Consider the following 23,670-nt stretch of genomic DNA (forward strand, 5'->3'; position numbering starts at 1 on the left):
CAACACAGGAAATCAATCACTTGACATTATTATGATGAATAACTCATCAACACATGTCTTTCAAACAGCCATCTGTTTAAGGGGAATCTTATCAGTTTAATCTGCAAAACCATCCAAGCCTGACAACAGACCATTACCTTAAGTAATGTGGTTAAAAAGCAGCTTTGACATGTTGCTAAATTAACAATTCGCCTTCAAGGAGATTGTGTTTGAGGAAAATACCATTGGCAGTCTGGCTGCTCAACTAATTTCTGTTCTGCCTTAATCCATCAACACCTAGTAATGTTGTTTGGTTTTGGCAATGGTCTCTTTTACTTATTCAGTGGCCATATGCACATATTGATGCAAGACGCTGAAAATTATTTGGTTGATGGTGAAGTTACCAGAGAGAAAACAGCTTCCATATAGAATAAAATGATTGTTTTGTTCTGTCTTTTAAAACTTCTTACTATGTGTGCCCAGACCTCATTTCAGGACTAATCCATTGTGTTGCTTTAGTTGTTGATTTTCAATGACAGGCCAAATTAAACAAAGGGCTTCCAGAAGCCTGAAGAGGAAAGAGGAAACCTGCAGCAGGCAGCGCGGCTGTTTTCGGGTTGTCTCTGAGTGTCCTGGGGGTCTAGACGACGCTGAAGTAAAGCTCATCCTCGTCCTTCTTCGCTGCTGCCTGCTCCTTCTGGAAAGTGACACCCTTGCCTGGCTTTTCCTGCTTCTTCTCGTCCTTTTTGCCATTGGACTCGGGGCTCCCGGCTGTCGTGTCCCTCACCATGCTGTAGTTGGTGGGCGTCATGTACATGGCCCGTCGCTGGGTGTCCTCCTCCTGGCACTTGCAAAGCTTCCTGAAGGCCGAGCGGAACTTCTGAGACATTAGGTTGTAGACCACGGGGTTGATGGCGCTGTTGGCATAGATGCACATGCGGCAGAAGAGTAGGAACCAGGCGTTCAGGTAGGGCTTCTTCACAAAGGAGTTGACCAGCACCAGGGTACGGTAAGGCATCCACAGCAGGGCAAACAGGATCACCACCACGGCCAGCATCTTGGTCACCTGCAGAAGAAACCAAGGGTCAAACAATATTGCAGGTGTCAGGGAACAACAATCCACATCAGAGAGCTGTATTTTTGGATGTGTAAACTGGCCTTGCTGTCTTTGTAAAATATCTAATTACTTTTGAAAGCAGCATTATCCAGGAGTATAGAATGTAGAAATGAGATATCAGGGGCAGATTTGGACCTGGATCACATGAGCTCACTTAAATGTCTGAAAACACTGGAGTGTACCCTGACTCAGCTTGACATAGTAGAAATGTGCTCTCAAAATAAGAAAACTTGTTACATCAGGAGAGAGCATTTAAAAGTCACAGAGGGATGAAATGTAACATTTTCTCCTTCATTCTTTAGCTTCTGAGTAGCATTTCTCACTAGCAAAGCCATTACCTGAAAGAGGTATAATATCAAAGCAGTAAAAAAAACATACAAAAATCCATGTTGTGTGGATATAGCCCCCCAACCTGAAGCTTTATATGCTTACAGATCTGAGATGAGCAATTCCAGTCCCTGATGTCTGGATTCCTGCAGGGTTTGGATAGACCTTTAAATTAGTAACTAATTAATACCCAGAATGATAGGTGATTTGACTTATTATTGAAATTACGCAATTAAGATCTGGGGTGGAATGAATACCACATGACCCTGCAGCTCTAGACACCTGGATTCACCTATCTCTGCTGTAGATGAGGTGTCCTTAACCTTAATGTTTTTTCCGGAGAGACGCCATCTTTTCTATGTCACACTGGAGAGAAAAGCCCTATGTTCTGTTTTTTGTTTTTTGTTTTTTGTGGGTGTTTTTTTGTTTCAAATTTCAAGCACCACCATGCATGTTTTGCATGCTTTTCATTCTGCATCCACCGATTGTGCTTCAATGGATAATTAAGCAAGCTGAGCTCCTCCCATTCTGGATAATGATACCCCACAGCAGTGTCTTTGCTGCTTATGACATCGATTTGCCTTTGTTTTTTGTCTCTTTTATCTCTGTGTTTGAAGCTGGAAAGGAATATAAATAAAAGGACACAGTGCTTTTTTTAAGGAATCCCCCACTTAAATTTTCATTCAGGAACTTAAAAATAATAGGGGTTTCTCATTTTACGCTGTGTCTGTTACTGCTAACATCTTCCCCTTGGGGTAAAGGTATTGTGAAATGGTTTTATTTTTTAGGGGGAACGATACGTGGAAAGTAATCATTTGCAGGCACCGAAAAAGTTTGGAGTTGATATATGGAAGTAAATTAAGTAACAGTGAACTCTTTTCGCCTCAGTGATATGGTCAGATGAACCGTGACAGTTTACTGCTTTACAGAAGCATACATTAATGAAGAGTGGAAGGAAAACTTAAATTTAAATGAAATACAGGAATCATTTCCATAAACCACTTTCCCCATTCCTTTCTAATTAAATTTGCTTATCTGACTGTATGTGTGCCTGGTGCTCAGAAGGGTCTCACCAGCTCGTCCGCTTCTATCTTATCTGTGAACTGAAGTGAAATGAAAAGTCCAGCAGAATTTTATAAACTCTTTTATTTTTAAAAGCATGAGCTTTACTCACAAAGGAGTAAGTTTTATTAATTGAATTTGTTTGTTTGTTTATTTGTTTATGCTTTTCATTATATTGTTTGTATCCACAGAAAAGCTCTTATGAAATATAGTGAAATGTTGTAAATATAGTATTTTATATAAATTATAATGTATGTTGCCTTGGAAACGGGTATCTGGTAAATTATTTTTAATAATAGTAATAATAGTTTAAGGAACTAATTTATACTGGTATTTTTTCTTGTTTATTTGATGGTTGAATTAATTAATGTTTTAAAACATTAACATTAAAACAGAATGAATACGAAACCATTACAATCTTGAAGAAACATTACATAACTCAATCATCCTGCAATCTTCAGAATCAATTAGATGTTATATTGAAATCTGATAACAGGTCTTGAGGGAGCTTTGCTAGGGAAAAGGCATTTTTTAAGTAACTGAATTAAGTCTTATGGAAATAAAAGTGTAAAAGAATGATATACAAAATGTAACGGTTGTCCTAGGTATGGTAGTCATACATTATCTATGTACTAGAAAACACAATTGTTTTCTTTATTTATTTTTCATATTGAAAGAGTAGGATTTAAGCAGAATGACAATAGACTTGCTCTGCTAATGCTACATGACAGAAGGCTTTTAAGATTAAAGTATCCCTGTTTAAAAGCAGCGCGTCGGTGACCTTTAGTAAATGGTGAAAGCATCGCATTATGAAATGTCTAATTGAACAGAGCGTGCTGGCACATATATTTTAATTAGTAAAGGAGGAGATAATGAGATGAAGGCCCGGCTGACATTTTGAACATGCAAATTGTGCATTGCTTTAAAATTCAGATTTCATGCTGCCGGCTCGTCCTCCTTTTGATAGAATGAACAATGTGGATGGCGGAAAAAGGTTCTTCTTTGGAAGATCTGTCCAGGTCCTTATCACACGGGTGATTTCCACTCATGCAGCTTCAATAATGTATTGAAAATGAGACAAATTAGCAAAAACTAAAGGTCTGTGTCACAGCAAAACAGAGCAGGCTCAGCTGATATCATATTTTGATCAATACTTCTGTGTCTTTCAATGAAAATGAACAAGTTTTGGGTGATCTCAAAAGTGTTTGAGTTTTCTTTGTACTTGCACCAATAACAATTGAAAAGATTAATATATAACTAGAAACAAAACACCTGTGAAATTTGCTGCCCTCTTCATTTAATATTGTGCTAATCTGAATTGATGAGTAAACTCACGGAGAGCTTCACACCTTTAAGGGTGTTGCTATGTTTAGCACAGGGCCACAGTTGGAGAATAAAAACCATACAGCATGCAAACACATCTAAAGGCTCCTATTCAGTCTCCAGACAGAAATGTGTGAGTAGTTTTTGGCAAGCCTTTACTCTGATTGGAAGCAAACATTTGTAAAGCAGCTATTGAAAAGGGCTTGTTATATCAGCCATCATTCACAAATTGCCTTCTTAATACATTGCAGACTCATTTATCTTTCATCTGTGGAAGGGCAATGGCAAATGTATTCAGTTTCTATACAGGCCTACTGATCCATTTACACTTGAAATGTGCCACTTATCTGCTTTAGCTGGATGACAGGGGCTACCCGAGGATGCCCTACCTATTGTACTGTCAATTTGCACATTGGCATATCCTGTGCCACTCTTCAGTCCGTTGTGCCTTTTCTTCAGTAGTATCTGTATAAAACTAAACCCTCCCTTTCAGAAAAGCAATTCACTGTCTGATACAAAATGTCAGGAGAATAGCGTAGCTATGTGTTTCTCAAGAAATTAGAAACGTATGTCTTTAAATTGGAATGGAATGAAAGTGCTGGTAGGTAGCATTGGGAGCAGAAAGACAATAACCTTAAGTACACAGCCCAGCATCTTAAAACTGCACTCTACATTATTACTTAAACGCTTAAAAATGTGCAGGGATCTAAAGCATGATGACAGGCACAGTATTTCTATTGGACAGCTGTAGTAAAACATGATGATGCCTAATATCAGCTTGTTCTTTAAGGACTACTACTTCCATCTCCAATGCAGCACCTTCCACTGTACCAGGGGTGTCGCTAGACCCTATTTATTTTCTCTCAGCCCCCCTAAAAATAGTACGATTATGAAGTAACAGCGCTGTCAAACTGTCCGACAAAACACCGTCAGCCGCCCCTTGTATTTTCTCTCAGCCCCCCTAAAAATAAAACAACAAAAGAAGCCAAGAATGAAGAAGTAACTCCACAAAACACTGTCAGCAACCCCTCCCCCCCACTCTGACACCGGGAAAAACACCGTCAGCACCATCCTGGACATCGTTTCGAAGCCCCCCTAAAACTAGAAGTCTAGAAACGCCCCTGCACTGTACACAGTGAAGTGCAAACAAAGAAGCTCAAACCCACTGTTGCCGCTAGACAAGCTGTTCATTTTAGCTTACTTGCAGTTATCTCTGTGGTACTGCTAGTGTCAGTGTTCTTTCTTGGATCCTACCTGTTTTCGTGAAGAAGGCGCCCCTTTGCTGCGTGAGCGCGTGACGGTTTTGGCGCTGTCCGGATCCGAGCAGCTCTTGTCCTTGCAGCTCTTGTCGGCCTTGTGAAGGGTGGTGCTGGTGTCAGCTCGGTTGGGGATGGGGTTGAGGAACAGGATGCGGGAGATCAGGCCATACAGCACGATAGCCACAAGCAAGGGGGTGACGTAGAAGATGGCAAAATCGATGAGGTAGATGGGCAGGTAGAGATCTCGGGAGACCTTGTAGCCACACTCCACGTTTTGGTCTTTGTTGACTTGGATGTCCACCAGGAAAAACCAAAGCATGCAGTAGACTGACGTCACCACCCACACCCCCGCGATGATACGCTTGGCTCTCGACACGGTGCACACAGTCTGGGCCCTCATTGGATGGCAAATGGCAATATATCTTCAATACAAAATGTACATTTTATAATTACTAGATCCCACATTCCTCACTTATTCTCAAGGAAGATTTTTTTGGTCAGGAAACATTGAGAGAAATGCATAAAATGTGAATCATGGACTGAATGTGTCATGACAATTTTGAACAGTGTGTGGAAAGATAGAATATGTCTCTTGATGAGAGCCTTTTATCTAAAAAACTTGATCAGAAGGACTTTCTGTAGTATCATCAATATGCAATTGTTAAATATAAATAGTATTTTGAACTCCTCTTGTTAAGCTTTTGTGAAATGTCTAATTTGCCGCTTTCAATGTCATTACACAAAGGCAGGGTATTAATAGCGATTTGCACACTGCTTTTCACTACTGTGTCATTATCACTGTGTCACCAAATCTTGTATGCATTTTAGCATTACATCAAGTAGGAGTGAAGTGTTTCATCTATCCATGACAAAACTCACACAAATCACATAAACATTCAATACTATATATTTTTTTTTTCAAAGCTCTACTGAAATATTACCATAGCACATTTCTGTGGGGGGCATTAATATTCTGTCCAGCATTTTTTATTGCCTATCATCATTTTGAACTGAGAACATGAAGGTTTGGAAATCATAAAAAAGCCTACCTTTCTACAGTGAAGGCTGTAATGGAACAAGATGACACGTTTATTCCCAGGTATTGGAAGTAGGTTATTCCAAGGCAGCCCGCATGTCCATAAATCCATGTTCCAGACAAACTGTCAGAAACATTCGGAAGCCCCGCAGCCACCAGAACCATAAGGTCGGCCACCGCCAAGCTGACCAAGTAGCAGTTAGTGGGCGTCCGCATGTGGCGTGTGGTCAGGACCACCAGGACCACCATGATGTTACCAATGATGCCGATCCCACAGATGACCAACACCAGAAACACAGAGACGGTCTTGTATTCAATAGACCTCATGACCAGATCTGTACTGGTGACTAGCGAAATGTTAGTTGGTGTCTCCAGTTTGCTACCGTTTTCTGTCATTTCTGCTCTCAAATGCTTTCCTCCCAGGTGCCTGTGATTTAAATATTTGCCCAAACACACACGTACTTCTAAAAATCGACGAAATGTCTTATTTTGTTGTGTCGTTGTTGTTGTTGCTGGGGGGTTTGGGACTACAATCGCTTCTGGGTACAGTTTGAGGAGCCCAGTCCATAATTTTCCCTGCAAGCACACACACAAACAAACAAACAAACAAAACAATGTAAGTGTTGAATGGCCATAAAACCAGATAAGGAAGATTTAAGCCATTAAATTAAGAGGAATGGAAAGGCAGTTTAAAAAAAGCATGCAGATTAAACTCATGTGCACCACTACTAGACTAGCTAGATCAGTTTTGTTTATAATACTCATTACAGAACTCTTCTTGAATGAAACAGAAAAGGAACTTGCAGAAAACCCTGCTTTTCAAAATCAATTAAGGAATAAAACCGTTGATAATGTGTAATCATTATTTGGATATTATTACAGCCTGTGCAATTGAAATGTGCAGTGGTTCGGTGATGAGCTCATCAATATCTCTGTACATGATCATAATGCATTCATGTGGCAAAAGTCATAAACAGCTCAACATAGATGATAAACTACATATATTTAACATATAACCATTATGGGGAAAAAATATTAGAACATTACAGTAAGATATTTATGTCCATTTATGGCCTGGCTTAACACTCCTAGCACCGAGGAATTACGCTTTGAAATATCACAAACAAAATGTGCTTGGCCATGGAATAGAGAGATCTCTTTAATTCTGCGTTCCATCCTAAATGTTCGACTGTAAATATCCGTTGTTTATCAAAGCAATGTTTACCAATGATGTTTATTGAACTTAACCATCAGACTGAGATTTGCAGAGTATCACACATATTTCACATATCAGCTAGAGAAGCCAGGATCGAATGTAATAGACAACAAATTAAGGTGATGTTTTGTTTTCCTCCACAAGAAACTAAACAGTTCTGCACTGGAATCATGTACCTGTTTGTAAAGCATAGTTGTAAAGGTGTGCATTGAATAAATAGCAGAATAATATAACACCTCCTGACTCTGAGGAAGTTGTTCCATTGTGTTTACCTTTCTCAGATAAAACCAGCCTTTCTTACTGCAAGCCCCACAGCTGTGAAATATGACAGTTTCCATGGCAACCTTTCAAAAAGGCCAATGCCAATACACGACATCCCAGATATAAATTAATCTGGGGGAGCCTAAAATGTGCTCCTTCGAGGGGTGCTTTGCAAACGGTTTACGATACAACATTAGGTGCTCTTTAGGATTTCTTATAACTGACTTGGAGTTTGATTTCCTCTATTAACCCTTTAGTGCAACTCAGGCTGCTTGATGACATCACAACAGAGTAGAACAACAACATTTCAACCAGGGGTACTCCTGCAAAAAGCATTTATTAGAGAATGTATATATTTCACAGCAATCTGGTTGGAAACTCTTGTCAAATAGTCTGGACAGTTCAGTCAATGGGAGAAGGGCTGCTGTTTAAGGATAAGTATATGATCTGGCAGAAAAACTTAATTTCACAGAGACTGATTTCACTTTGGTTTAGGAAGCTTTTTAGTCAGTTATACAGTCTGTGTAGTCCATGGCACAACACACAACAAACTATGTTAATAATGCTTTTTAATAATCCCATATAACAGCAACAGTACAAACTTTAGGACTAACTTATTCTCTAACCATAAAGAAAGAGATGGGAGTGAAACTCCCACATGTTTGGTGCATGCTTTTTTATTCTAATAAAAAGGTTTCTATATCTGTTTAAATACTGCCCAGCAGCCAGACTAGTTAAGCATGAATGCCATATGGTTTAGGAATGTAGAAGGCATCTGTTATTCTCTCAGCCATCACTGCAGCCTCCTTTGCAAATGAGATTTTCTCATCTCAGGGGCTCCTTTCCTGCTCTAATAAATTGAACCCAACTGAAATGGAAAAAAGTAATTTAACTCAAGTTTTTTATTATTATTATTATTATTCAGTTAAGGTGTTCCTCAGATCCATTCAAGCACCGCATCCTTCTATGAGAATGCTGGATTGAAAACACCAGACTAGACCCCAGTGAGCAGATCACTTTGTTTTTTTCTCGAGCATCATCTGGTCTTTGTTTTCCCCTCGGTTTTCTAACAAATTCCATCTGCTGAATTATGCAAAAGTACAATAATAAAGAAAAAAACACGATTGCGTGTTGTGGATATTGCCCTGGACCCTAACCTCTATTGTAATTGCTAGATATATACTGAGCCGCTTAATGATAACGATTTACTTGTGACAGTCATTGGGAGTAGAAGCTTGTCATGGAGTCTGCATTTTCAAATTTCCTGACTCTCTATCTGAGAGTGTACTTTCATTACAGAAAGTAAAACCTTTATGAATTTGTTTGATAAATCTTACCATCTGAAAATAACATGTTCTTTATTACATGACTTCTTCTTGTTATTATTATTATTATTATTATTATTATTATTATTATTATTATTGCATTTGCTTTTAAAATACACTTTTCTACAGTATTATTATTATTATTATTATTATTATTATTAATATTTATTTATTAGCAGATCCAGGGTGACTTACAAAATATAAGTGCAATACAAAGTGAAAAAATACAGTGCAGTTCAAGGCATAAAGCATTACAAATTCTACAATATATGAGTATACAGTTTGCGTGGGCACAGTGTCACAGGTTTCAGCAGTGGAGAGGTACTAAAAACAAGATGTGACATTGACAAAAGGTGTGATAGCGAGACAAAAGTCTCCACTGAAGGAAGGGGAACATTTCCTGATGCTGGCTGACCGCAATCAAAAGTGAAAAGGAATCAGGATTCGATTTTTTCTTACGCTGAGCCTTGAAGGACTAGCAAGGACTTGATCGTAAAGCTGCTTTTCTGAAAACCCAGACACAGGAATCAAACCATTTGAAAAGCTCCCTCCAACATAGAGAATAAGCACTACTGCAAAACCAGCTTCACATATACCGTCCCAGCCAGGTGACAGGTGATCCAATTACCCATCCTTCTTGCGCTCTAAGCTGAGTCCACATGTGTCCTGACTTATTGGATGCATAGTCTAGTTCACACAGGATAAGATTCCATTAGGTGGCCATATTTCCTTGCTCATACCACACCCACCCTGTTCTCATTTATTAGAGCAGGAGGTGTTCCAAGTGTGTTTTTGCCATCGGTTTAATGCTGATACACTCCCCCTGCACTCCCTCTTACAACTAGTTTAGAGCTGTAAAGCCATCTATCTGGTCAGTGTGAAGTAGTGCTTAGGGCTCTGGACTCTGGACTCTGGAGCTGACGATTGTGGGTTCAGTCCCAGGTGGGGGACACTGTTGTACCCCCGAGGAAGGTACTTTACCTAGATTACTCCAGTGAAAACCCAGCTGTATAAATGGAAATTGTATATAAAAATATCATAATTATTGTAACTCACTCTGGGTAAGTGTATCTGCTAAGAAATCATAATATTTTTAGCTGTTAAAAATGTGAAGTTAGCAGAAACTAAGAGTGAAACAAACAGGGTACGCGGTACATGAAACATGAAACGGGAGCAAAATTAAAATATTCCAAACTATGCCTTTAAAATATAAATAAGGAGAATATTTCAGTTCACAAAAATCTTTCTACCTTGAATCTCAGTGTTATACAAGATTAATAAAGATGTGTTTCCTAGTGTGTCATTTGTAATAGACTCCACACTTCTCCTGCAGGCTTTTTAAACAAGCAACCACATACGTGTGCTCTAGTTATATTAATGGAAACTAAGGGTGACGTACGTAAGTCCTTTAACACCACTCATCCTATGTTCCTTATTAGAACCAAAAATAAACCCACAAAGATCTAAAGTGCCTCATAAAACTTGCAAGAGTCCTCCTCATCATTTCCAATCTGTAATCTTGAGAAGGATTTTGCATTATCACAATAAACAATATGCTGAACCTGATAGAAAATACTTTATGATATTGCAACAAGTGTGGTATATGTCAGTGTAACATTGCAGGGGACATTCAAAGCAAACTGTGTTCCTTCTTGGTCCCTGATGCATGGATATATAGAGAATGACATGTTGGATTAAAACTCTAGATGGAAGGAGGGAGAACGTTTGCCCATTGCACACAACAAGAAACACAAGGCTTAAAAATGCTCTGTACATTACAGACAGATGTGATATGACCATGGGTTTGTGATTTTAGTTAAGGACCCTAGGCTACGATATCTAAAGCTGGTTTTACCCAATGGTATACCAGATTACCTTTCAATTCAAGATTGTAATAAAACAGAAAACAATCAAAACGAAAACAGATTATGTTACTTTGCCACACTGCACTAAGGCAGGCTTTATGTATGACATTATTTATTTGAACCCATACCCAACAATAAACATCGGAAGGAAAGGCAATATTCTGCTAATTCTGCACTATAAAAGCCATACAGAAGGCAAATAAATAGTGTGACAACAAGTATTATTGACCAGCAATTCTGTACGAAAGCTGTTATGAATTGGTTTATTTTTCCAATTGGGCAGAGCAATTCTAAACTTATAAATACTTTCCAGCAGATTGTAGTACCTGCTTTACCTTAACTGATTTTAGCACCTGGTGCCTTTCAAGAACTACTGTGACCAGTGACAATACTGTAATCAGGTCATCTTATCCTTTTGTGCTTAAGCTCAAGATTTAGCAGTTATTTCACTGAGCCCCATATCTCAATGATTTTGTTGTTGTTGTTGTTTTTGTTCTTTGGATCAAACTGAGATTCTGTTGATATCTTGAGTCACAATTGTATAAACATCAAGCAGAACTGATAATATTGAAACACCTGCCTTAATTAATGCACCCAGCTTTGTAAGTTGCTTCTTCCTATGTTTTCACATCATTTGAAGTATGTGCCAATGTGCAAGAAACATTTAGCATTTTATAGTAATTATGATTTAAACAAACCATATAAATGTAAAACAATCTTATAATCAATGACATCAGGAATTGTATGAAAAAGGCACAATTAAAGCTTCCACAGTATTTTTCAAACAGAATATTTATCTTTTTTTTCTTAAATACAGAAATTAAGAAAATGTTTAGATTTGTTTAAATCAGGGTTACTTTCCTAATTAGGTAAGAACGTCTGAGCAAACAAACAGTTATCCTACATTTTATATATATGAAATAAATTCTACATTTGAGAATAGTTATCTTTTACAAATTGGTACAGAAACAAACAAAAGCTTACCTCTTTTCCATACTTTTTAGGGCTTTTTTGGGGTTCAGACACCTGTTGGTTTTAGAAGCAAAATCACCTAAAACACAGAGTTCCCACTGTTACTTTCTTTATTATCCACAGATTGATTGAGAGTGTTGGTTTATATTCTTGAGCAGCAGGTACAGTACTGAGGTGAGCTTTATCCCTGTGTCTAAGTGCATTTAATTTCCTAACCTTTCTCTTCCCTAGCTGAATCTCTCTCTCTCTCTCTCTCTCTCTCTACCCTTTTCCCTGTCTCTCTCTCTTTCACACACACATACACTCTCTCTCTCTCTCTCCCTCAGCTGAGGAGCTCTCCACTGTCAGTTATAAAGGAATTCTCAATCAGCTGATCTGCGTGTCCCCTGTAAATTGTCCTATAGCTGTGAACAAGAGTCCGCTTTGTACACTGTGGTAAAACCATGAAGGGCAAATCCTCAGTCCTTGTGCACCTTTCTTCCCCCAGACGTGGCAAGGGCTATTTTATTCTCATTCCCAGCAGCAGTCAAGATTATCATGTGGGATCCTCTAGTGTCTCAATACACTATTTTACACAATTAGGGAGAGGAGGATCTTTGTTTTGGCTTGTGTAGCATCACTCTATTCACACACACACACATACACAGATGTTACGTTCACTGTTTTGGAGTGTTGTCCTTTTTACGGGGAAAATGTGAATGTCACAACGTATTATGTATTTTAAATTAGGTACATGCAGCTGCTCAAACTAATAAGGAAAAGCCCAGTCCTTATTTAGTTTAATTAGAATGAATGTACACTATCCAATTGTATTAGTGGCTCTCTGAATGAGTTTGGAAAAATGGAAAGCGTAGGGTACAAACAGAAAAGTAATGATTTTCATAACTATCAATTTTGCATGCATCAGTCACAAGTCTGTCAAAATAATTACATACATTCCGAAACACACAATTCGGATTTTTTCATCAGCCAGCAAATATTAGCTTCTCAATTGTCCCTTGGCTTTGATAACACGGAGGAGGCTTCTTAATAGGTTCATCAACTTCCTGGAAGAGAAATTTGACCACTCTTTCTATGTAGAAGTTCATCATCTCCAGGTTGTGTGGCTTGCACTTTGTGGGCTGCTGTGTCTCCATTCATAGCACAATATTGCTAATGGAATAAACTCTGGAGATTATGATGACAATATCAGAATATTGATTATGTGCTAATTTAATCATTTGGTTATAGTTTTGGATGTGTCTTCAGATGGTTGTTATGCTGGGAAGTCCATAAGTGCAGTGTGTATGATGTTCTTCTCAACAGAAGCTTCACTTTTTAATGACTGCTTCTATGCTTGCATAAATATCAGAAGCTTGAATTTCCCAAATTGCTTTCAAGTCAATTGGGACCATGTTTTGTGGTTGAATGAAGCACAAATTTGAGACTCGGACCAGCAATATAGAGTTGTGGTTGCAATCAAATCCTTCATTTGAAACAATGATTTTGGTGATTCATATAGTCTAATAAACAAGTTCATTAAAATAAATTTATCAGTTATATCTTTTCAGAGTTTGTTGAACACTGAATCTGCCAAGCGAGAAATTTTGAGCTTCCAGTTGATTGAAATGTGTTAAAAAGATGTGCTTAATTAAAACAGCCTGCAGAAAACTGCAGAGATTGGAATTCATTTTTTTTTCTTCTTAAGGAAGAATGGGACAGGGACAGAAAAGATTAAAAAAATAATTTCAATCTCAGATATCATGTGTAGATCTAATTTCTGGAGGGATCTCCATTCAAAATATTATCTGTTTTTTAAAGCAAACTTATTAATATATATATAATCCCTGTTTACCAGCACTCTATAAGGGATATATGTGTCACATTAATTGTTCAAGGGTAAAATACCTTGAATATTAATCTGTATATTTGATCTGTGCTTGAAAAATAAGTGTAATGTGTATAATCAAATTAGTTGGCCTGGGCACTACCAACCAGTACAAAGGAAATGACTGTTTTGCTCATTGTGCCACTCTACTCTGAGTTTTGACTAATTATGTTTAATTCTTGCTAATAGCACCTTGTGCTGTGGTAATTCATGTCTGGACTTAATCAAAACCTTCATCAACTCACTGATTATACAAAATTACATTTATATTGCTTGAGGACCGCTTTTCTGTTTCCTTCTGTCTCATGCAAACTTGCCATTAGTACTGTCTGTTTAATTTGAGAGGGGCAGGAGGGTGAAGTTATAAATTGATCCAGGCCGTGGTCTAATTAGAAATTTATTCTAAACACCTCCTACCTAATTTAATTTGGCTACAGTGGTGTATTACCTTACAGTTAAATGTGATGTGTTTTTAATTCTGGAGGTGGAATAAAGAACATGTTTTGCAATAATCCATGTAAAATAATAATCATACAAGTAATAAGCCTCATTATCATCATCGTCAGAAAACTTAAAAAGGGGATTTAACTTTGCATTTGACATTCAATTTAGATGTCCTGGTGTCTCCGAAACAAGTCTGTGGCGACATCTAGTGGATAAAATATTGATCACATAACCTCCAGAATCATTCTACTGTGACATAGACAATAACTGCTATAAAACAACAACCATAATAATAATGTATATAAAATAAACAGTAATAAAACATTCTGCAAATAAACATCATGAATTACAAGTAACTATTATATTGCGTGTCTAATGTCTGAAAAGGGTTAAGATTAAGATATATTTCCCATTCGTGTGTAGCAGTATATGCTTTAGGGATTCCCGTTCTGTATACCTGTTGGGTAATAAATATAGTGATATAGTTATCTGTGCTATATGTCGAGTCAGTAACAGGAGTTGATTTGTGTCAATTAATACTTAGCAGCTTCTTATACTTTAATGAAATACTGTTTAAAACTGTTGTCCTGACTTAAGACTCGACTGTAAAGCCAGATTTCCTCCAATAATAACAGCAGTAATGATGACAAGAAGATTTCTTCTCATCCTCCTTAAAGAATTGTGATGATAATATCAGATGGCAGGAAGCAAGCCAATAATCGAACTCAATTAATATTGTTTGATCCGCGTTATATGTGTAATTAAAAGAAAACACACTGAATCAGATGGCATGATGGGAAATGAAGTCTTTTACCCACATCCATGCGCAAGCGCAGCCTGGCGTCCGCTCGAATGTCTAAAGGATGCGACGGAATCGGAAGTGACAGAGAGTTATGTGCATTTAAGTCTGATTCCCAAACTGGTCTTTTCATAGTGACATTAGTTCTTGGGGTAAAACAATCATACACGTACCCTTACGAACACACACTTGGAATGGATGTATGTGAAATTCTTTCATTGTATGACACTGTGTTTGTAGTCTAAAACCCCCATCCCGAGCTTTCCCTTTCACAGTCCGCGTAGTTGAAGCTGTCACTGTCGTGCCTTGATGACGTCAAGGCAATGGCCGCTCTCACTGTGTAGTGCAGGGTTTAACATTTTCTCCGGTATAAGAAAAAAAAACAAAAAACAATCCCATTTTGTCTTGTAGTGCTTCAGCCTCAGACTTGGACGGGGAGAGACGGGGTAGTTGTAACGATCATTCCTGTCTCAAAAAGACGCTCGGCTTGGAAACGGTAACAGTCAGCCATCTATTAAGTTATTTTTGTTTAATTTTTTTTTTGGGGGGGGGAGGTCTGTATTGTTGATGAAGGGGGAAGCATGGCTGCTTGGCAGATTAGAAAGGGGGTAAAAACAAGACGGTATTTCAGGGAGAAATGTGGTTGCTGACCTGTAAGGTAAGTGCAGTGGGGTGTGTGAGGACGTAGTGCTGCGGTGTCTCCACGCGTGTGGGGCTGCTCGTCCTGCACGGCAGTCTCGGGCCTGCTGCTGCCTCGGACGGGCTCTGCATTGGCCAGGGTACCCAGTCTAGCCCCCGGAGCAAAGGTCCCAATTAAAACCATCAACCGGATTAAGCACTGCTGGTGGCCATATCGTAAGGAAATAAACTTCACACGACTGCTTGAAGAAGCAGCGGAACCGTTCAAATCAAGGGCTTCCCTGGTTGGATGCATTTTTGAACCTAACCGTGCAAGGCTGCTTTTGTTGGCTTCAGTAAGATGACTGTCTACCTTATATTGTGGCAATAGTTTACGAAGCAGTATCGCGATTTGCATAGAGGATATTGTTTTTTTGAACAAAAATAAATAAAACCATAAGCGAGTTAAAGGATAATATTTCTCATACTCAAAACTCATGAAAACACATACGTGACCTGCTATTAATATCCTTTAACTCCAATAACCATGAATGTGTCACAGTTAACCATGACATTAACCAGGAGATGTTATTACAATTGAGTTTAAATATATTCTGTATTAGGTTTATTGCAATTGTAAATATTTAACAATTATTCAGGCGAGAAGATGTCCTGTAGGTTTATTTCAAACCTTGATTTGTTGTGCACTTGTTTTCTCTACAGGGTCGGTTACCGCTTTTGAATCCTAATAACAAAAACCAAATAGTCGTCGGTTGCTGTTTCGAGAGAGCGGCAGACAGTGCGTCCTAATGGAGACAGAAGACTTAGATCCCCGTTTGTTTTAGCCATCGAGGTGTCCTTTTGTTTTAATTGTCATATTAATTCTGTTTTTATGAAGACTTATCTAATCATGAGATATATGCATTATAGGCTATATGTTATCATCGTCAGCCTATATTGATCTACTGCTGGATGAAGGCCTCCCCTAGATGTTTCCACTTCCTTTGATCTGTAGCTTTCCTTGTCCATGTCACAAAATTAGTTTATTATTTGATCTTCCTATCTTTTAAGTGGTCGTCTCCTAGGACTTTTTTATAATTTCCTTTTTGGTCCAAATTTAATCTGTTCTTGCATTACGTCCACTCTTTCAATGTAATCACATTTTAGTTTGTACTTTTCCTAATTTCTTTTTTTAGTTTTATCCATTAATTTCCTTTTCTATCTTTTCTTGTTATCCCAAGCACACATCTTTACGTGCTTCTTTGTGTCGTTTGCAGTTTCTGTACATTTTTGGCGTTTAGTGACCAGGTTTCAGCACTCTTAGTATGCATTGATCAAAAACTTTTTTATTCAAGCAAAAAGATTAGATTTGATTTCTTCCATAAAATCTCCATCTGTGCAGATTTGTTGTCCAAGGTAAGCCCCATTCACACTGATACAATTGCCGGCTTTCTGGTGGCATTTTATTGCCGGCAAAGTCTGTGTGAATGTGTTATTGCCAGCATTTAGACACCAGCAATTTCTCACCTTGGGACCTGGGCTGGGATTAAATAAAAAATTTGACCCACCTGCTAATAGAAAACTACAGGACTGTAGTCAGTTGCGTCTTAATTTTTATTTAGATGCCACTTTCTTCTAATCAGATATGTAACCGCTTTAATGTACAGGTTTTAATTTTCTATTAGCGTGTGGGTCAAAATTTTGATTTAATCTGACCCCTAGTCTAAATGCCAGCAATTCTGGCAATGGGTCTGTGTGAATGGATCAGGAAAACGAATGCTGGCAAATGACAGGTCATGTCCTTGCGTTGTTGATGCAGTGCCTCAGCTAACTGACGTAACCAATCAGAGTAGGGGCACATGTCTTGCATTTTGACCACAACACAACAAGGTTAAGCCACCTTTGACCAAGAACTTGTCACCATAACAAAAAACAGACACACAAAGATATACATGTAATGTCATGCTTTTTATTTTAGTTGATTGAACTTTGCTGCAGTATATGTCAAGACCACACAATGCCTCTCGTTACGCAACCATGAACCGAGAGCCGAGTCTCTTACTGGGGCCAGTGACCACACTGCAGAAACACACAGCCATACAGCCTGATGACCTGGGTATAATGTGAATATGCACCTAGATTGATGTATCGTTTGATTTTTCCTCTGGACTATTTGTTCTTGGTAGTGAGTCCGAACCGAACCGGCGTCCTACTAAGAACCAATAACCCAGTAAACGCAATGGGAGGAAACTGGTTAAGCGGGGAAATGATCGAACTTTTACAAACTCATCCAGAATATCGTTGCCAAGGCTACAGTGCTAATGCCTGCATCCTCTGTTTTCTGTGTGAACGGGTACATCCTACAATTTGAATTCAAGTATCTTGAAGTATTTGAAGTTCAATTTTGTTAATTTAACAAGGCTGTTGAACATGACTTTATTACTTGTGCTCATTTTAGGCCTAATTTTCTTGTATCTGAGAGTTTTTAATTTGAAGCTGCAGGTATTTAGGCATTTTTTGCAAATATGAGTGTCTTCAGCAAATTGTAAGTTGTTTAAATAATCTCAGTTTAAATAGAGAGACAGGGGAGCCTGTCATGACCTAAAGTATTGATGTTTCCAAGTCTATTGATGAATTTGAATTCCAGTTTGAATGTGGCTGTCAAACACCAAAAGTGACTATCACAGTCACTAGTTCATTTGAGATTTGCTGTGCTTCAGTCTACAGAATTGCTTTTTTCGTATTCCTGACTTTTTATTTGTATTTTTAATTGCTTAGATAATTTTACCCATATAGCCACTTCAGCCTTAACACATTACCAGCATTGGTAGTGTTATCAGCAAATAATTTGTCTACTAATGGTTTAGGATTCAATAATATCTGACCATGTATAATTATCTGAGCTAGGTCAAATTGTCTAGCAATTACATTTGTATATTTATTTAAAAATAATGGATATGCTGGTCTCCCGAATGGCTCAGTCGGTAGACTTGGACTGAGCCCTATGTACTGAGGTTCGCCAGTTCAATCCCAGCTCATGTCATTTGTCGAATGTGACTGAGACTGCTCAGCGATGGCGCACAATTGGCCTAGTGCTGCCTGGAATAGGGAGGGATATTCATCTGGGTCTCTTTCAGCTCATCGTTAACGAACTTCCCCTACCGGCTACCTGGGCATCTGCAGGTTTGCAGGCAAACTGTATAGCCTGCTGTGTGTAAAATGACTGGTGGCTTGAGGTTGCCATGGATTGGAGGATCCTAGTCATACTTCTTCACCCTCCCCACATGTAGTGGTAGTGGCAGGGGACGTTGCAACGAGTTGAGATGCATTAGCACAACTTTTTTTTTAAACAATTAACAATGCACAGTCCTTGTCTGTAAATATTAGATTCCTTATTCTATGTACTCAATTATTCTGCATGTTTACAGTGATATCTACGGCTCGGTTTTCGTTTTTTCCGGTGTCATTTTTTATTTCACTGCCTTTTTTTCATTTGGAAGTGATTATACAGCCTGCTCAGGTTTGATTCAGGTTAACCAAATAACTTCACTTGTTTCAGAAATGCGACTCTTACATAATTACAGTATTCAACCTAATATTGCAATCAGCTATTCAGACATTAAATGTTATTTTCTTTGTATATGCACTTGAAGTATACACACAGCCTTCATTTGAAAAAAGGTTATTTGGTTATTACTTAAATGACATGCATATTCTTCATTGAACTGATTCAGCCTTGAGAACAACGTAAAGATTCCAGTTGATTTAAGACGTTTTTTAAAGAGTTTAACCTTTGGACTGACACCCCATTCAAATTACTCATTGATAAATATACTTTGACAATATGCGTTAAATTAATCAAAATGAGAATGTGACCATGTTCTACTACTACTGTATACATAATTATGATAGAAATGTGAGATAATGTTTTTATGTCTGCTTTCTCCTTCTTGGCAGCATAACCTCCAATGGATACTCCTGAAAGCCCCAATCATGACCCGAAGTCCCCAGAAGAGGAAGAGAAAGACCTTTCAGACAGTGAGCTGCTGAAAGATGATGGCGAGGAGGGAGGTGGGGAGTCGGACCTGGAGGATTTAGAGGACGAGGGGGCAGAGAGGGTGTCAGATCAAGATGACGAGGAAGAGGAGGGAGAAGGGGAGAGGCAGGGCCCAGAGGGACTGGTTATGCAGGGCGAGGGAGAGGTCAGTTGCTCAGATGAGGAAGAGGAGGAAGATCGGAGAAGTCCGGAAGCCAAATTCCCAGACTCGGAACCTGAGCAGGGCCAGGAGAAGCCTACTTCCCCTCTAGCCGAGGAGGAGGAGGAGGACGAAGAAGAGGGAGTGAAGGCGGCTCCGGAGCACAGCAGGGGAAGCGACCAGAAGGACGAATCATCTTCGGTGACGCGGGAGCTCGACGAGCACGAGCTGGACTACGATGAGGAGGTGCCGGAAGAGCAGAGCAATGCCGCCCCTGACGACGACGACGGAGAAAAGGGCCCTGGGGAGGAGGGAGAGGAGGAGGAGGACGAAGAGGAGGATGACGAGGAGGATAGCAACAACAAGAAGAAGGAAAAGAAAAAAGACACCCAGCATCCCGAGAAAGAAGCTGCGCCTAAAAAAACTGAGGAAGTCAAAGCCCCCGAGAGAGGTCGGAGAGATTCTTTCCGTGACAAAAAAAAAGACGACGACGATGGCGAAATCGACGAGGGAGAAATAGACGTAAGTGGTTTATCTCTGCCTTTTTAAGCCCACAACTAATGTGGTTTGATTTATGTGATTTTTTTATTTTTTTTTTAACTGCTTATCAACAAACTGTAACACAAGCAAATTTGTTATGAAAGAGCAAACCTGTAGGTGACAGAACAGAGAAATCTGAAATCATAATATTTCAATATGTCTTTCCTTCATGTTCTTTTAAATTCTTCAGTTGTGGCGGTTACATGGACTGTTGGGGTGAATATACCTCACCCTCGGGGCACTGTGCACTACTAATCTACTATGTATTTTAGTTTTCAAGGGGAGAAAGTGTTAAATGGCATCACACCTGAATGCAGTTTTCCAAATGTATTCTGAGGGCCCAGAATGGTCTTGTACAGCTGGGATAAGCAAAACGATTTTTTAAAATATTCAATGATTGTTTTTGGTATTCGAGCTCTTGCGATCATGCAATTAGTTTAATGCACCTTTTATGCTTTGATGTTTAAAAGAGAATGCAGTGTTTACATGTTGCTATGATAATGAAGTGATAATGGCAGAGCAAGAACAGTGTCAGGGTGCAAGCAAATGGTAGAGGTCAGCACTGTGTCAACATTTGCATAGTAACCTGCAATAAGGTTTTTGTTTCATGCATGAGATTTCTATTTTTGGTCAAATTCTGACATTTAGGCAATCCCATGGGCCATTTTTGTTAAACACAATCCACTCACACATGATATTTTGTCATTATTGCCATAATGTTGTCATGATGTTAATGACATCTGTTTAGGTCTAGGCTTAGATTGAATATTCAGTTTATTAATGGAATGGAAATGTAGGTCTTAAATTCGAATCTAGTTCTAACAGAACATTCGCTACATTTTTACATTCTTTTTATGTATTTTAAGTATTAATGTGAAAAGTTATAACTGTCAAATGCATATTATTAATCGAAAACATAAATGCATTTGATAATTGTTATTGTAAATAAACTATCCGTGTAGTGCTGAGTGTAGATTTCTGTTGATGTTTGGTTTGTTTGTTGTATTAAAATCTTTATATTTTTGGGCTTTATAAATTTCTATATTTTTAACTGGCTTTTGGAAGTATAGTTTCATTAAGTGGATGGGATGCATTTTATTCTAGTACTTTTGTTAGTTATACGGTGGAGATATTTGATGTTGTTCATGCTTTCATTTCTATCGTTGTATTGAAAGATGGATACACTCCAGAAATGGCAAAAGTTGGTTAGGCTGCCCCCAGACAGCTATATACGAGCCCTAAGCTATATACGAGTGCCATTGTCTCTCAGTTTTTACATTTCAGATATTTTTCTGTTCTGCCACTTATGTCTGTTGCTTCATAACATTTGCCTATGTTTTTACAAATACATTTCTATAGATTTGTGCAACAAGATGTTTTATTACCTTGTGCTTTGTCAGCATTTTAAGGTTTTAATATTTTGTTTGTTACCTTATAGTGATGCATGGCATTAAAATATAAGTATATGTTTATTAACACTTACTATTTGGATAGAGATCATGAACAACCAAATTAAAATGAGTTCATATTCCGGAATGTCATCTAGCCATTATGAAAGACACGAAAATATATAAACTAAGCGATTCATTTGCAACAATAAAAAAAAGAGGGCAATTCCAGCATTATGGATGTGACATTTGCACACAAAAATGCAACTTTGTTGCCTTATTCAAGGGCCCATTTAAACAAATAACTAATTATGACGCACTATTTAGATAATGTGCTTTTTGAAATGTCATGTTAAGATTTCAAGGTTCAAAGTTTCACCATTAGTTTTTTATCACCCAAAAAAACATGCGTTATGGATATGACAGAAATGGACAAGGATTGCTAGGTCACTTAACATGTTCTCAAAAGTCTGTGATTTGTAGAACTTGCCATCAGAACATTTAATGCCATTTTGTAAGGACAACTTAGCAGCTCCCAAAAATCATATTAAGAAATACATCAGGATTTTTATATTTTCATAGTATAACTCGAAGTGCAGTGTTATGGATGTGACACAGCGTTATGGATGTAAATCTTTCTTTAAAAACACTTTAAATTGTCATTTGTCATTGGAAGCCAAGATGAACTGAACTCAATACAAAATTCTGGTTAAAGCCCATTTATTATAGTATTTAAATTTGTATTCATGTTTTTAAGTATTTAAAATGAGATGTGAATAGTTAAAACAATTTGATCAAAATAATGCAAAATTATAAACAAAAGACATTTACAATGAGGGATTTATATATATATATATATATATATATATATATATATATATATATACATATATATATACATATATATACATACATACACACACACCGATCAGCCATAACATTATGACCACTGACAGGTGAAGTGAATAACACTGATAATCTCGTTATCATGGCACCTGTCAGTGGGTGGGATATATTAGGCAGCAAGTGAACACTTTGTCCTCAAAGTTGATGTGTTAGAAGCAGGAAAAATGGGCAAGCGTAAGGATCTGAGCGACTTTGACAAGGGCCAAATTGTGATGGCTAGACGACTGGGTCGGAGCATCTCCAAAACTGCAGCTCTTGTGGGGTGTTCCCGGTCTGCAGTGGTCAGTACCTATCAAAAGTGGTCCAAGGAAGGAAAAGCGGTGAACCGGCCACAGGATCATGGGCGACCAAGGCTCATTGATGCACGTGGGGAGCGAAGGCTGGCCCGTGTGGTCCGATCCAACAGACGAGCTACAGTAGCTCAAACTGCTGAAAAAGTTAATGCTGATTCTGATAGAAAGGTGTCAGAACACACAGTGCATCACAGTTTGTTGCGTATGGGGCTGCGTAGCCACAGACCAGTCAGCCTGTCCACTGCCGAAAGTGCCTACAATGGGCATGTGAGCATCAGAACTGGACCACGGAGCAATGGAAGAAGGTGGCCTGGTCTGATGAATCACGAGTTCAAGGTGTTGACTTGGCCTCCAAATTCCCCAGATCTCAATCCAATCGAGCATCTGTGGGATGTGCTGGACAAACAAGTCCGATCCATGGAGGCCCCACCTCGCAACTTACAGGACTTAAAGGATCTGCTGCTAACGTCTTGGTGCCAGATACCACAGCACACCTTCAGAGGTCTAGTGGAGTCCATGCCTCGACGGGTCAGGGCTGTTATGGTGGCAAAATGGGGACCTACACAATATTATGCAGGTGGTCATAATGTTATGGCTGATCGGTGTATATACACACACACACACACACACACACACATATAATTTAATTAAGGCTTAAAAAAATCAGCAAGGAGTATTGGTGTAAATTTATAAATAAAAACTTTCAAAACGGGTGCATTTTACCCAACATTGCTATTTCTTGGTTAGCTTTATAGCTTCCAAAACATTTAAAACTTATTCAGCCAGGACTGCTTCACTGAAGTGAAATCTGTTTCGGTTATCGACAACTGGAATAAGTTTCCTGACAACCTGCTCAGCCCCAATCCAGCCTTTGTCT

At 38.5% G+C, this 23,670-nt stretch overlaps 2 protein-coding genes across 4 annotated transcripts in view; one reads left to right on the plus strand and one right to left on the minus strand.

Moving 5' to 3' along the window:
• Positions 1-397: 397 nt before the first annotated feature.
• On the minus strand, positions 398-6,665 carry trhr2 (thyrotropin releasing hormone receptor 2). The gene is made up of 3 exons (XM_066713974.1): positions 6,117-6,665; positions 5,063-5,489; positions 398-1,045 (listed from the first exon to the last, which is right to left on the minus strand). Exons 1-3 carry the CDS (start codon positions 6,497-6,499, stop codon positions 620-622), a joined length of 1,236 nt encoding a protein of 411 aa, XP_066570071.1. The 5' UTR covers positions 6,500-6,665; the 3' UTR covers positions 398-619.
• Positions 6,666-14,985: 8,320 nt separating this feature from the next.
• zc3h18 (zinc finger CCCH-type containing 18) overlaps positions 14,986-23,670 on the plus strand; it is a 53,105-nt gene continuing 44,420 nt past the window's right edge. Inside the window, exons 1-2 of one of the 3 annotated variants that reach the window (XM_066713977.1) lie at positions 14,986-15,348; positions 19,428-20,188. In XM_066713977.1, coding sequence (XP_066570074.1) covers positions 19,439-20,188 — 750 coding nt within the window. In that variant the 5' untranslated portion in view covers positions 14,986-15,348; positions 19,428-19,438. Of the gene's footprint in view, positions 15,349-15,433; positions 15,511-19,427; positions 20,189-23,670 lie in introns of those variants that run through there. The other 2 variants (XM_066713975.1, XM_066713976.1) reach the window with 2 other exon arrangements.

Source organism: Amia ocellicauda, chromosome 9 (assembly GCF_036373705.1).
Source record: "Amia ocellicauda isolate fAmiCal2 chromosome 9, fAmiCal2.hap1, whole genome shotgun sequence".
In the NCBI taxonomy this organism is placed as follows: domain Eukaryota; kingdom Metazoa; phylum Chordata; class Actinopteri; order Amiiformes; family Amiidae; genus Amia; species Amia ocellicauda.

Excerpts from the sequence above, each read along its gene's own strand:
- trhr2 (XM_066713974.1), bottom strand. The coding sequence starts at position 6,499 with ATGACAGAAAACGGTAGCAAACTGGAGACACCAACTAACATTTCGCTA. Across the intron at positions 5,490-6,116 it reads ACAGCCTTCACTGTAGAAAG|ATATATTGCCATTTGCCATC; the intron begins GTAGGCTTTTTT and ends TTTGTATTGAAG. Across the intron at positions 1,046-5,062 it reads CGCCTTCTTCACGAAAACAG|GTGACCAAGATGCTGGCCGT; the intron begins GTAGGATCCAAG and ends TTTCTTCTGCAG.